The sequence below is a fragment of the Hyperolius riggenbachi genome, chromosome 1, assembly GCF_040937935.1.
Source record: "Hyperolius riggenbachi isolate aHypRig1 chromosome 1, aHypRig1.pri, whole genome shotgun sequence".
Lineage (NCBI taxonomy): Eukaryota > Metazoa > Chordata > Amphibia > Anura > Hyperoliidae > Hyperolius > Hyperolius riggenbachi.
In genome coordinates this window covers 370,409,863-370,425,752 of record NC_090646.1, presented here as the reverse complement: position 1 = coordinate 370,425,752, position 15,890 = coordinate 370,409,863, and the positions used below count along the sequence as shown (strand labels likewise).

Genomic DNA, 15,890 nt, shown 5'->3' with positions numbered 1-15,890 from the left:
TGTTCTTGTGACTCATTTATTGGGATCAGTCCATTTTTAAAGAGGTCTTGTTCTGCTGCATCATTCAGGGGCTTTTTGTATCTTGTCATAATTTGACCATAAATTCACCTCCTGAAAACCATTTTTCCTACCAAGAGTTCACTGAGGAGATTTGGAGTTCAGTGCTTGGTGTAAAGCCAAACTGCTGTGGGCATGGCACCAGTATCTGCGGCGGCTGAGAGAAATGAAATGCTATCTGGTCGATCTAACTTCCTGGTGTCCTCTCAGTTCTGTTTTTAATATTTATATCAATTATGCGTGGAACACAGCTATTAGTAAATCTTACGGTAGCTTTTATGAGAAGAATAGTGTGCACTGATTTTCAATGTAATTTGCAGTGTAGTAATGACATAGAACAGTTCAGGACAATGGCCTCAATTCACTAAGCTTTATCAAACACTTTACCGAACGTTTGATCATTTACCTCATGGGTCAAATCTAATTTTGAATTCACTGAGGTGTTACAGATTTATTGAATGTTTTATCGATAAATCTATAACACCTTAGTGAATTCAAAAGTAGATTTTACCCATGAGATAAATTATCAAACGTTCAGTAAACTGTTTGATAAAGCTTAGTGAATTGAGGCCATTGTCCATTCAAAACTGATGGCCCCTGGTGAACATTTTTAAAGTCTCCTTTTTTAAAAGAGCTGATGATTCATCACAAATTAGTTTGACAACACTTTTTTAAATAAAGTGGCATTTTAAAATAGTGATGTTTATAATGGACGTTACCGTTATACTAGGACCCAAGAATATAACTCTAACCAGCTCCCCTCAGATAATACTAGTGCTGTATTCTTTGTTTGCCATCCACTGCTGTTGGTGGCATAATGGATGGCAGTCTCCCCCTGACGCACTAGATGCAAACCTCAGCGCGGACACAATCTTTATTAAAGAACTGTAGCAAGAGGTATGTTGAGGCTGCCAGCCTGCCATATTTATTTCCTTTTTAAGCAGTACCAGTTGTCTGACCATCCTCTTGATCCTCTGCCTCTAATACATTTAACCATAGACCCTGAACAAACATGCAGCAGACCAGGTGTTTCTGACATTGTCAGTTCTGACAAGATTAGCTGCATGCTTGTTTCTAGTGTTATGCAGACACTACTGCTGCCAAATAGGTCAGCAGGGCTGCCAGGCAACTGGTATTGTTAAAAGGAAATAAATATGGCAGCCTCCACATACCTCTTGCAACAGTTGTCCTTTAGGTTTTTATGTGAGGCATAGTTAGTAATGGGACTGTGTACTCTGTGGAGCACTGCAGAAAATTGCTTTGCTACATAAATACTTAACAATACTGTGATAGGATTCGATTTTGAGCCCCTCCACTGAGGGACAATTTGTGACAGAAAAAAGTACTCTGTAAAGTGCTGCAGAAGAGGTCATCCCTATAAAAAACCATATTGACCACCCAGGGTGTACTTTGTAGACGCAAGGAAGAACTGCTGCAGAACTGGGAGTCATACCTGAGACAAAGCGCAATAGTAAATTGGAGAGAGACTGGGGTGTATCCCAAACACGTACAAGAATGCCTGGAGGGTTCTGCTTTGCCGCAAAGTACAGCGTGCAGATACTTGTTTCTGCAGAATCGCCCCAAATGGGGGTTTCCTTCACCTTACTGCATGTTAATTATTTGATAAGGAAGTAAAAACTAAGTAAACCACAGATTTGTCTAACAAGGTTTTTTTGTTTCATTTCCTAGGTTTATTTTGGGACTTCCCATCCAAGGTCTTACATTTCTGCTAATGTGACTGGTATCAAGTGTGTTACTGGTATGTCTTGTTTGATGAGAAAAGAGATTCTGGACCAGGCAGGTGGACTTATTGCATTTGCGCAATACATAGCTGAAGATTATTTCATGGCCAAAGCAATTGCAGATCGGTAAGTTGCAGGTATTTAGTACTATTCATGATTGATAGTGATACATTTTATATATTTGTTTTGGTGACCACAGGCTGCTGTAAGTCTGCACTGTACACATAATTCTTCACTAAATCAAAAATACAAACCCAAGGATAAAAATTTCCTAGAGAAGAGGGATCTGTGATTAAAAAAAAAAAAAAAAAAAAAAAACCTATTCCAAAAGCAGAATCAGTCAGTCATTAATGGGAAGAAGGGACATATAGAATAAGCTCCCTTTTTAATAATGGCAATATCTATATGTATTCAAAGCGCTAGTTGTCGATAACAACCAACTTGGATCCTGGAGGAAAATGGTGCATATACTTGACCAAGCACAGACCAACTTGAGCACAGAAAAATTATAACAAAAGTGCTAAAAGTAGAATGCACCTTCAAAAGTATCTTGAACAGGTAAAACAATTCATTCTTGTAAACATTCTTGCATGTTTTTTAATCTGATGGCCATGTGGGGACCCTCCTCAGAGATGAACTAGAATAACTAAAGGATAATTACTTTTGCCATGCTCGGTTATCCAAAATTCCCTCATCAGCTCCTGAATGCCCTCAGGATCTGCTGGTAAGGTTGGTCAGTAATGAGCAAATGTTATGGTAATTTTATTTAAAGGACATCAGAGGTGAAAAATAAACTTAAAAAAGCAATTGTATCTGTTGTCCTCCTAAAAATTATTATATTTTTTTTTTTAGATATTTATTTTATATTTAAATCTAGTTTTTAAGTTTACGGTTTCATTGTCTCTGCTCAATGACAGCTTTGAAGTATGCCAAAGCTCAAATCTATGAATTATTGACCCCCTTTTTTTTTATCTCTTTCCTGCTCTTAGAAGCCATTTACTGACAGGAAAGTGGTTTATGGCTGTAATGTTATGCTATAGTCTGATCCAATCTGACCCGGACAAACTGTCACTCACTTGCATACCTGATATCTAACTTTCAGGCATAAAAAAAAAGGAACACCGCATAGTTATTTGTGTTTTTGGCACTGTACATACACGTTTATCTCATGTCACATCTGTTGTCCTTTAACTTTATTGAGCTTGAAAATGTAGCAATCAAAAGGAGCAGCAGCCTAGGTGGGCCGAGGGACAATAATAATAATAATAATAATAATAATAGTTGTTGTTATTATGATTATTCTTTAAAAGTGTTAATTGCGTATTGCTTGCTCTGTACAGTTTGTACATTATGACACAAACATTAAAACTGCTGGTGAAGTGAATATTACTAAACTATTTACAAAGGGAACTGTCGAGAGGTGAGATCCAATGAAGAAAAATGTACGGTTACTCTTATGCTCATAGAAGGATTCGTTATGTCTCTTAACAAGTGCTGAAATACTGTTTGGCATAACCTAAAATTAAAAACTAGTCTCTAAATGCCTTATGCACCGCATAGTTATCCCACCTGCATTTTACCCAACATAATGTCATCTGGTGACAGGGCGTCCATGGCCTACTGATAACTATGAGGAATGGGCTAGCCCTTCTGCTCTGATCTTTGCAGTAGAATTACTATTGCTGAAAAGCATTTCATCTTGACCAAGAGACAGAGGAAGAGGTCTGAACACTTGGAGCACAGCAGCTTACTGCATAATGGACTGTGTAACCACAGACTTTTAGGTGCCCACATTGACCAGTCTACCACTGAAAGCGCCCATCTGCAATGGGCACCTGTCACAGCCAACTAATGAAAGAAGGTGGCCTGTTTCAATTTATTGCGGTTTTTCCTTTGGCCTCCAGTTTTTCCACATCTCAATCCAACTGAGTAACTTCACAGGACTTGAATGATCTTCTGCTAATGTCTTGGTGCCATATACCATGACGCCGCCTTCAGAGGTCTTGTGTAGTAAACGCCCTTAATGGGTGAGCTGTTTGGGCAGCATAACCAGAACAGGCTTGCTTATATGTCTTAATCTTGTCTACATTTCATGGATTGTGCACTTTTTTATAAAATGGTTACATGCACTGGTTTATTGAGGGTTCTTTTTTTTTTTTTTTTTTTTTTTCAGAGGTTGGAAGTTTTCTATGGCTACGCAAGTAGCCATGCAGAACTCTGGTTGTTACTCTATATCTCAGTTCCAATCCAGGATGATAAGGTAAATATGCCTCTTATGTTTGCATATCATTATACTTTCAGCATCATATAGTTTATCTAATTGGCATGTTTTGGTACAGAAGCTCAGAAATGAATATACAATTGTTTATAGGTTTTTTTTTTTTCTCATCTGTTTATTTTCATATAAGTTGTGTTTTTTAAAGGACGCCTGAAGTGAGAGGGACATGAAGGCTGCTATATTTTGGCCTCTTTCAGATGGATGACCGAACTGCGTGCTTGCCAAACAGTTCACTCTACCGTATGCCAATGCAATTTAAATGCAGCCTAGTTGCAGCAGTTGTAACACTATGCGTGTCAAGTGCTGACAAGTGGTGGAGTTACAGTGCAACAGAGAGCCGTGACATGTTAAGTTTGAGCGGGGCTGCGACAGTGCTCAGAACTGACTTCATGGTGGGGCCACCTTTCTAGCGCTGTAACTGAGTGCTAAAGAGCACCCAGCCAATGCAGGAGAGCATCTGACAGGCGGTGAATTCACCACCTTTCAGCTGCCCGTGTGAAAGGGGTCTAAGTTGCCTGGCATGCTGCTGATCGTTCATGCATCAGCAGTGTCTGAATCGGATGCCTGAACTAACCATGCAACATAACCAGTCAAACATCTGATCTGCATGCTTGTTCAGGGTGTAGGGCTAAAAGTATTAAAGGCAGAGAATCAGGACACCTGGCAATGAGATTTGTTTTAAAGGAAATACATATGGCAGCCTCCAAATCCACCTAACTTCAGGCTTCCTTTAAATACAGTTGGAATCAAGTGGAGGAAAGGGGTTTGTTTTTTTTTAAAGTTTTGTTGCATGTACTTATTGTGTGTATATAACTTGCACTGTAGGTGTAAGTAACGGGAGAATCTGTCCTAGGCTTGCTGCTTGTGGATGCATGACTTATGCTACAAATGTAATGCACAAACCATAGAAACCAATGATACAGCGGATGGAAAATCCATGATTGGATGGTATGCATTTAGGATATCTTAAATTGTTTTTGGTCTTACAAGTTGAATCGTTCTAGTCACCAGGTACTTCTAAAATGGAATAATTTTGACTTTGGCTAATCAGGTATCTTGTACACAAAAGTGAAACAAACACTGCTAATAAGTGCCTACACAGGGTTTAATTAATGTTCTCTTTGCAGGTGGACTAAGCTTAGAATCAACATGGTGCCTGCTACAATCATATGTGAACCCATATCTGAATGTTTTGTATCAAGCTTAATCATCGGTTGGGCAGCTCATCATATCTTTCGATGGGATATCATGGTGTTCTTCATGTGCCACTGTCTAGCATGGTTTATATTTGACTACATTCAACTCCGAGGTGTACAGGTAAGGACTGAGTATTTGGTGGGATAACGTATCTATGAAGCATTTGTATATATTGACAACTCTCTCAATCCTATAGAGCTTCACTTTATTGTACAATTTTGTAGTTGTGGTTCTGTCTTGTGCCAGAGTTTTGTGATGAAGCAAAGATGTCAAATATTGATTTTTGATGTCTGTAATACCACTTTGTGTATGCTATTCCTAGCTGTCCATCTTGTGCATGGGTCACCCTGACAATCAGTGCAAGTACCCGCAGCTTTAGTTCCTCACTATTCTGTCTGACAAATACCATTTTATTTATTTTTTTAAGGGGGGAGGGAGGACCTTTTCTACTGCACATGACTAGTCTGGTGTTTATCATGTTATAAATATACTGTTCTGTGAAAGCTTGTGGTAATGTGCAGCATGGCAGATTTTATTCCACCGCATACATTAGATTCTGTAGAGCAACAATAGTTCTTACACAGTGTAAATATGCTTCATATTTGTCTTCTGTTTTCAGTAGGAAAAATACAGATCTAGTCAGATCCATTAGCATTTTGCTTCAATATTTGTCTGATTGTAAATTGACCATTTAGCGTAGAAGTAATGAGTGCAACTGTGAAGTAGTACTTTCCATATGAGGAAAATGAAGCAGGTGTAGAGTCGCTGTTAATATTCTGTTCAAATAATTTGCCTGCCTGCTTTGTTTACTCAGCCTCATTTTTAATGTCCCTTTCTGCCAATGCTGAGGTTATAGTTTGCAGTTTTTTGCTTTATCTATCGCCACCATCCCTCCACCTCAGCTCGTGCTAGGTTTAGTCTGTAGCGCACGCCATTCCGTGTCCTTTGTTTAATGTTTTCTGGGATGATTTGGCTGGTTTAATTATGTGTATTTAAGTACAGCAACCTTATGTGCACTCTCCATGGTGCTGCGCTGCAGTGTCTTACCAACTACTTTTGTTTGGGTAAGGCTTCTGAAAAGCTGTTTTTCCTAGATAATTAAACAAGCAATGCATCCCTGTTTTTCCAAGCAATTAGAAATATGAAATTAGTTTGTGCATTGTGGCATTGCTTTGTATTATAAAAGGCATATTATAAAATTACTTTTTACTTTGTGTGTCTATAAATAAAATGCTTACACTGCATGCACGTATCAAACCCACAGTCAGCACCCATAGTTGCCTGTTACTTGTTCCCACTGGATTGCACCTGCATTTAATAGGGACATCGTACTTGAAGAAGCAGGCACACTGTTAATTTCCTGAGTTCTACCCTAGTAGTGGAGCACTGTATAAAGTACTATGCCCGACTGAGGGCCTGTGCCTCCAGGGGCCTATGGATGGGGGAGTTAAATGACATTTACTTACCTGGGGCTTCTTCCAGCCCCTTGCAGCCGACATGTCCCTCGCAGCAGCTCTGCTCCCAGCTGCCGGCCTGGGGTCCCTGCCGGTGCAGAGGCCAGCCTCGAGAGTTCATCCTCTGACAGCGGCGCTCGCGCAGTAATCACTCGCACGTGGTGTGGAGTGTACTGCACAGATGCCGTAGTTCTTCACCTGCATAGTACAAGCCACACCACATGCGAGTGATTGACAGCGACACTCGCGCATGCGCAGTAGAGGATGACCTCGCAAGGTTGGCTTCTGCACTGGCGGGGACTCTAGGCTGCTGGCTGGAAGTGGAGCTGCTGTGAGGGACATGTCAGCTGCAAGGGGCTGGAAGAAGCCCCAGGTAACTAAATGTAATTTTTTTAAATCTGCCTGGACATTCCCTTTTAAAGAGACACTGTAACATCAAAAACCTCCCCTGGGGGGTACTCACCTCGGGTGGGGGAAGCCTCGGGATCCTAATGAGGCTTCCCACGCCGTCCTCTGTCCCACGGGGGTCTCGCTGCAGCCCTCCGAACAGCCGGCGACAGACCCGACTGTCAATTCAATATTTACTTTTGCTGGCTCCAGCGAGGGCACTGTGGCTGCTTTCGGCTTCGAAGTAGACGGAAATACCCAATCTCAGTCGGGTCCGCTCTACTGTGCAGGCGTCGGAGACTTGCGCCTGCACAGTAGAGCAGACCCGACGGCGATCGGGTATTTCCACCTACTTCAAAGCCGACAGCCGTCAGAGCACCTGCGCAGGAGCCGGGAAGGTGAATAATGACGTCATCTTGTACGGAGGGCTGCAGCAAGACCCCTGAGGGAAGGAGGACAGCGTGGGAAGCCTCATTAGGATCCTGAGGCTTCCCCCACCCGAGGGGAGTACCCCCCCAGGGGACGTTTTGACGTTACAGATTCTCTTTAAGGCGGTAGAAATGGCATTTTAGATATTTACTTTATAAATACTTGATATTTCAGATGCTTGCTTTATAAATACTTTTTTTTTTTTTTTTTTTTTTTGTGTGCAATTTCCAGTCTGGGTTACCATGACTTTCAGGATCTGTATTTAAATTTTTGGCACTCATCATTCCATAAGGGCTCGTTTCCACTATTGCGTTGTGAAATTGCTGTGGCAAAATTCGCATGCGGATACGAATTTCGCAAGCGAATTTTCATGCGAATTCGCATGAAAATTTGCATGGATGAAGATATATGCGAATTTAACCATGGCAATGCCGGTGTGCTTTTCCATTGATTTCATGCGAATTCGCATGAGAATTCGCATACCAAAACAGCATGCGAATTTCCTATTAAATACATTAGCGGCGATTCGCATGCATTCCACTCGCAGGCGAATTCTGCAGCTCTTTTGTGCGTTTTTTCACCGCTGAAAAAAACGCACCTCAACAACGCTACAGTGGAAACAGGCCCATCCACTTGCATTACATGTGCGAATCCGCATGCGTTGGACGCATGCGGATTCGCGATAGTGGAAACGAGCCCTAATATGCCATGATGGTTGCAAATTGTAGAGGTTAGTCAAACAAAGATGAGTTTAAGTTGCTCTCTACATTAAGTTTGAGAATCCCATTTTTATTCCATAAATTGAGCACTTATTAAGTTGGAGTTATTATGCGTTTTATTATCCCTGACACAGCAGTGCTTTCTGAAGTTCGTCGAACAATTCATGCCGCTTAGGCCTTATTTACACAGGCAGCTGAAGGTGGTGAATTCGCCACCTGTCAGCTGTTCCCGTTCACCAGCCAGGAGTTTGCCAGCTCTAGGACAAGTTGTGGACAGGCCACACACCCACCTCCTCAGACTTTGAGACTGTCTTCAGCCTCGGAGTAATGCCACCACGTCTCAATCGTGAAACGCGTGGTACCAAGCGCTACCATTTGGCTGCATGAAATTGCATATGATAGGCGCTTGTGGCTGGCAGCCAGGAGGCTGAAATGCCTGACAAGTGAGCAGTTCAGATGCCCATGGAAAATAGGCCTAACAGTCCCTGAGTGAGCTCACTATTGAATGTCTTTAGTCTAGGGCTAATCTGGGGAAAAATAATTAGCATACTATTTTTTTATGTTTTTAGTTTCAAGTGGGGCAGAATATACAAACCCGCAGGCTTAATTTTACTGACAATATTCAGAGGTGCAATCAATGAATGTCATAATTTATTTATTTTTTTTTTTTATTTTTTTTTTAAGACTTTTGAGATTTGTCCAGCTCTGAATGTGATTTATTTCTTGTTGCTTTATGTTTAGGTTCCTTTTAAGTCCATGTTTAACGGCCTTCTATTTTTCTTCCATTTCAGGGGGGACCTCTTTCTTTTTCTAAACTGGACTATGCAGTTGCGTGGTTTATTCGTGAATCTATGACCATATACATCTTCCTGTCTGCCTTGTGGGATCCAACAATCAGCTGGAGGACAGGACGGTATAGATTACGATGTGGGGGCACAGCTGAAGAAATCCTAGATGTATAGTTCTCAATTTGACTGTATAGAAAAGAAGAAAAAATGCAAAAAAAAGTATTAAGTTATGTTTATATGAATGCTTTTAAAAAACAGAAAACCCCCTACCTTTTGAATAGTTTTTACATGTATGTTTTGCTATCTGATCTTTAAATAATTTTGCATGGCACCTGCATCTGTGAAGACTGAAAATGTATCTAGCCCGCATGGGAGAAATATGACCATCACTCTGAAGAATGAAAAAGGAAAAATATACTGTAATGTTATAAGTACTCTGCAGTAGACTTCATTGAAGTCAGGGAAAATGTACTCTGTTAAAAAAGAGTGGCGTTTGGTTGAAGTTTGTTAGTGTAAGAAATGGACCCATTCATTTTTTTTATTTTTTTTATGTGACTAATCTGAGCCCTAAAACAACAGCACTGATGTGTACATGTGAACTTCCCTATTCCTTTATACTTGGCTACTCCATGACTTTGCTGCAGAGTAAGTATAAACTTCACTATGTGATCATATTGTATGTGAACCTTTGTTACTTGGGGTAAACTGCAAGTGAAACAATATGGAAGGGGAACCCTTTGTCTACACAGAGCTGAAGCAACCATTTTGTAGAGAAACCCAGTACTTATGAGAAAGTAGGCTAAATGTATGTTAAAGGTCCCTTTTTGAAATGGACTGGTTAAGTATAGGGTCCAGCTGCAAAGTCGCTGCTTCTGACATGTAGGACCGATGGTTAAAGTGGAGCTGTATCCAAACATGTTTAATTTTAGAGGGAGGAAAGGATGTAGAAATCTGTCAGGCCTTTATTCCTGCTGTAAGTGGGTTCTGGTTGAGTAGGTTTTGCTATCTTGGATTCTCAGGAACAGGGTTACTGAAAACAGGAGATAAAGGCAGAATCTCTTTAGTGTTTTTGAGGATATAAGGTGAGGCAGAATCTCTGTAGTGGTGATACAGCAATAAGTGTGTGGAAAAAGCTTCAATGCGTGCAAGGCTTTTATTATGGTTAACATCTTTTGAGTAAGTTCTCATCGCTGCCCTGTCCCAGTGATATTGTCACCAGCCAGGAAAGCGTTATAATCTTCTTCCATGCTACCGAAAATTAAACAAGTTTTGATTGAAGTTCCACATTAAAATGACCAATATCTTCCCATCTTCTTCTACTGCAGTGAACCAAAAGTAGATTTGTTTAATTGCTCCCTATGACTAGCCATGCTCTTAAAGATCAGCTAACTTGTCCCATTTGGGATCTAATCACAATGCTGTGTTTTGCTTTAGCTTTGCCTCAATATTTCCTCCTGGTGAGGTAATTTTTTTTGTTTTGCATATACATATTCTTTTTCTTTTTACTTTATATATATTTTTTTCTTTTCTCTTTATACATGTGGTTAAAAATGCAGTTTTGAAAGCAATTCACGCATTTAACTATTTTCTTACTACACATAAAAAAAAATTGCTAAGTCATTTTGTAACATGTATTTAGTATCTTTTTAATGCATGTATGATATGCAAAATGAACAGTAAATATTGTACATAGATATTTAAATGTATAATAAGAAAGTGAGGGTATATTTGCCGCATCGAAGAGCTGTACAAAGTCTTAATTTATTAGCTATCAAACATGTCTACTGTTGGGTTATATGCTTTATACAGTTGGATCTAGTTGTATTTAAATTAATTTGTTACTTTTTTTGTTTTTGTTTTGTTTTTTTTAATCGCCGCTTGTATAACCGCTAAAAATGTTCAAAATGTACATGCATGCTGTATAATATTCTTGTAACTATTTGTATTTATTGTTCCCAGCCTAATGTCTGGTTTTCTGGATACCTGTGGTGAATTGGGCATATATGGTTGTGCATATGCACTCTAAAGATGTGAACAAGATATGCATAGGCCTTTAAAAGCATATGTACTGATGTCTTGTTATGTCACCCCATCTCTTTCCATGGTGTCACCACCCTGGCTAGTGTAATGGATTCACTTTGGCTAGTTTACACTTTGTCATTTTTCAGCATAAACCATGCCAGGGAACTTACTTGTTTGCCTGTATTTGAAAGGTCAGTCCACCCGGAATTGGTATTTCTGGCACGGATATGTTGTTTTTTTTATATAACTCTCAAACATGATTGTAGTGTTCATATTCTCTGGTCTGAGTTTGCAGCTTTGTCCAGCTGTCATGGCCTCCCTAACCAGGTTTTACTTGTTAAGAGTACTGTTGCCTATTACAACTGAGGTTTCAGTTTCCCCCCTCTTCTATATCACATACGATACATGCTTGCCATAGGCTAGCAATTCTTCTGGGAGTTTAATAGTGACAGCCTCCAGTACTGAATGGGAAAGGTAACAGTTAAAGTAATAGGGTTTTGTTTTGTTTTTTTAAGTAGAACTGTGAGTGTGAAATAAAAATAAAAATATACTTGTTGGAAAAGGAGGCTTATACGCACATGTGGGCTGTCTCGCATAATCTCTCTTCTTTGGATCAATCAGTGCTTCTTGCAGTTAACCTGTGATCACAAATAGTAGGATCCCAGCAAACGGTTCGTGTCAAAGATGCCCACTCCTCCTACTGTGTAGTGGTAGACAAGGCAAGAATGTAGAAAATTTGATTGACAAAACTTGTACACGCTCTCTCATTTGACTTAAATGCCAAACTGGGAGCACACATGACCAAACATGGAGATTACAGTAGCCCTCTTGACATATACATATTTGTAAGGGTGCCACGGGTTTACTGAAATTAATGGCAAAATATCTAGAAACAGTAGAATATGAGTATAGCATTTGTCATACTAGAGTAGATTCCCGCTCTGGAGTTCCATAGAACAGTTGAAGCTCCTCTTGGTTAAAGGAAACCAGAGACACTGCAAAAAGATTTGATACTAACCCAGGGCATCCTCCAGCTGCAAATCTGGATTCGGGAGACATCCGGATATCTCCCAGTTACCTGGGCGGGGGTGTCAGTCTTACCTGTCTGACGTCGTCTTCTTCGTCCGTCCCTCGGCGCCTCCCATGATGCGGTCCAAGCGGCGGTCACGTGATCACAAACACTTCCACCTTCCGGGTTGAATGAGGAAGTGTTTGTAATCACGTGACGCGCATCGGAGGCGCCGAGGGACGGACGAAGAAGACAGGTAAGATTGACCCCCTGCCCACCCTGCACAGGTTTACTTGGAGATATCCGGATAGCAACTATCCAGGTATCTCCCAGTTCCGGATTTGAGCAGCTCTACCAATGAGTCCCTCGCCGTCCTCCCGGATGGCTCTGTTCAGCCGCAATTAGCCCCGGTAACTGGCTAGTCGTGAGGGACTCGGCGGGGCTTGAGGAAGCCCCGGGAAAGTTTCAAATCTTTCTTTTGCAGCGTCTCTGGTACACTTTAAGAAACGGGGAGATTTTCCATGGCTGGATGGACGGAGCTGCAGCGTTAATGACTATATTGGCAAAACTAGTACCTCCATCAGAGAGATTGTATCCCTGAAATTCTAGAAAGATATAAAATGTTAGATTTAACCAAGCCAGCATTTTACGCTATTCATGACCAGAATCTATACTGGGTGAACTGATACTTTAAAGGAATCCAGAGATCAAAATATATAAAGATTTGATACTTACCCGGGGTTTCCTCCAGCCCCATAAGCACGTGTGAGTCTCACCCTGTCCTCCTGCGGTCTGCCGTTCAGCCATGATCAGCCCTGGTAATTGCTTTAGTCGCACCAATCTGGGTCCAGACTGGATCCAACTGAAGCAATTTCCGGGGCTAAACGGCATACCGCGGGAGGTCGGTGTGGGGCTGATGCGTGCTTATGGGGCTGGAGGAAGCCCCAGGTAATTATGGATTCTTTATATATTGTGATCTCTGGTACACTTGAAGACAGTAATGGACGATGTTGAAAGTTCCATAATCCATAGCAACCAATGAGGACTTGTCCTAACTTGCTCCATTTGCAATAAACTGCTGAAATGTGGTTCCTATGGGTAATTTCACAGTACCACTGTTTGCACTATGAAGTAAAGTCCTAAGCAATAATTACCTCTAATTTCTGGGCATTAGTTTCCCTCACTGAGCCTATGAATACATTTTGCCCAGAATGTAAGAGGCTTTCAAGTAAGTTCTCTGGCCAGATCCATCCTAACCAGGCTACTGTTTTGCCTTATGACATCATTTTGTTTTGTTTGAAGGGCATCTGTACTGAGCAGGTGGGGTTGAGGCTTTTGTTGCATGTTCGCATTCTTTACATGAATCGGGGACATTTCCCTGAGGAAACAGCACATTGCAAGCCAGTCTAGTTGTGACCCACGTATATTGCCTTTTGTGTTTTGTTACATATTTTTGTATTTTATTTTTTATTTTTGTGTGTTCAGTGAAGTTTGGTTGATACCATCCATTGCACTGCTTATCCATGGCTTACTCCATACCATCTGGAAGCTTGAGTGTATGCAGTGTACAGGAACTTAAGGCTGGACAGACTTCAATTTTTTTTATGTTTTCTAGGTAGAACAATGACGTTTTGCACTTCGCGTACATCTGCTTTCTGAGGAAATGTGGGGCTGCCCTTAAAAGAGCTGAAGCTTAAATCTCTTATTTTCAGGGACTTTGACTTCAACTTTCTTGACGGCACCATAAGCAGATATTGCAATTCCAAAAACTGTGTTAATTTAAAGTGGTCTTAAAGTAGATGCAAATATGAAATGTGTAGATTTTTCAGTGTTTATTTAAAATCATTGTTCCTCAGCTTTTGTTCTAAAAAAGAAAAAGGAAAAAAAAAGTAATAAATTTTGATTATAGTGAAATGATACACGTGTAGGTTTCATCATTTTGTCTGTTTATTGTTCAAGTATACATGGAATCATATTATGAGTCTATGCACTTTTTTGTTGTGAGCTGTCTTTAAAACCACAACGCTGTTCTAGGTACCACATTTTTTTCCATTAAATTAAAACAAGTAATTTCCTGTTATTTAGTTCAGACATTAAAGTGCATTACTAAGCATGATGCAAGAAAATAAACCTGTAGACAGAAACCCCATGCTACGCTCCTGTATAATCTCCTCTTCCATGGTGCTGCTCTGAGTGACCAAATCTTCTGAGACCGATTCAGTGACTTTCCTTGTCTGTTCATCCTGCTGCTTCTGGTCATGTGAAGGTTAGGCACTACAGCGGAAAACTGTAAAATTTAAAATATGTGCAAACATATAGAAATAAGTACATTATTTCCAGAGTAAAATGAGCCATAAATTACTTTTCTCCTATAATGCTGTCACTTACAGTAGGCAGTAGAAATCTGACAGAAGTGACAGGTTTTGGACTAGTCCATCTCTTTATAGGGGGTTCTCAGGGATATATTTTCAAAAGCACTTAGTGAATGGCAGTTGCTCTGTTCAACTGCCAAAACTGCCAAAACACAGCAGGGAAGCTGGGCAGCATCATTGTTTAAATCCTTTTTCAAGAATATCTTTATAAAGAATAAAAGCCTTGCTGAGAATCTCCTATGAAGTGATGGACTAGTCCAAAACCGGTCACTTCTGTCAGATTTCCTCTGCCTACTGTAAGTGACAGCATTATAGGAGAAAAGTAATTTATGGCTCATTTTACTCTGGAAAAAAATGTACTTATTTCTATATGTTTGCACATATTTTTTTAAATTTTTTCGCTGTAGTGCCCCTTTAACAATATTGATCTTCTCAAACTACTAAATATCGAAAAGGCAGGATGTAGCAGCCATATTAGAAGATGCACCAGAAATTCTTAATCATCACAGCAGCAACGTGTAAAAAGACCTGCAAAATATGTAAACAACCTATATTACATAGATCTTTTGTTTACTTAAAGGGGTTCTCTGTGTGTGTGTGGGGGGGGGAGGGAGTTGAAAATAAAAAAAGACACTGACCTGGGGCTCTAGGATCAATATACCAGCATCTCTTGCTTGCAGGGATCAAAAATGGATGGTGGCAGAAACAAGTAGAGAGCCGGTGATGATATGAAAATGGAATGGAGAACCAGAGGAAAAACTGATGACCAATGGAACAAACTGATCTGTCCAAATGGAACATGGATCAGTTTTTACAGAATCAGATTTTCATCCTGTATAGTTTGAACCTGTGTAAGTGGATATCCACGTTAAAGTACACCTATAATTTCATCTGACAGTCAGCAGAAGTCTTCCTAGATTTGTTGTATAGGGTAACCTTTAGTGGGAGATGGAAAAGACAAGCAATTATAGAAAACTATGGGAAAATCTTTATGTGATTCGTGAAATGATGCAGTCTCTGCTAAAGGTTTGCACATTTACAGAAGTGTTCCATTCGCTAAACGAGGAAACCTTTGGTTCAAAACAGTGTCATTAGTCCAAAGAAGAGCGAGTCATTTTCAAGCATGAATTTCCTTGTGTTCATCACACTATGCTGAAATATACTGTATAATAAAGGGTTTTCCAGTGTGTCATGGGATTAATGTTTACAGTCATTAGTCATCATGTCCTATTTCAGTATCGGTTAAAATAACTCCAGACAAGAAGAAAACCCAGTAAGTGCACTGCTCATGCTTCCTAGCAAATATCCTGTTGGTTTAATTTGAAACTGCGTCCAGATTTGCTAAATGCCTTTTGGTTACAATGATTATACTACACATGGCAGTCTAAGGGCCCTTTCACACTGGTGCGGCATTTTACCGCAGCCTACCGCTATGG

General features: G+C 40.3%; 1 protein-coding gene across 1 annotated transcript in view; it reads left to right on the top strand.

The window, feature by feature from the left end:
* The window catches only part of UGCG (UDP-glucose ceramide glucosyltransferase), a 58,875-nt gene extending 44,876 nt beyond the window's left edge, over positions 1–13,999 (top strand). Inside the window, exons 6-9 of the mRNA XM_068234306.1 lie at positions 1,747–1,925; positions 3,973–4,059; positions 5,205–5,394; positions 9,055–13,999. Coding sequence (XP_068090407.1) covers positions 1,747–1,925; positions 3,973–4,059; positions 5,205–5,394; positions 9,055–9,225 — 627 coding nt within the window. The 3' untranslated portion in view covers positions 9,226–13,999. The remainder of the gene's footprint in view (positions 1–1,746; positions 1,926–3,972; positions 4,060–5,204; positions 5,395–9,054) is intronic.
* The last annotated feature ends 1,891 nt before the right edge of the window (positions 14,000–15,890 follow it).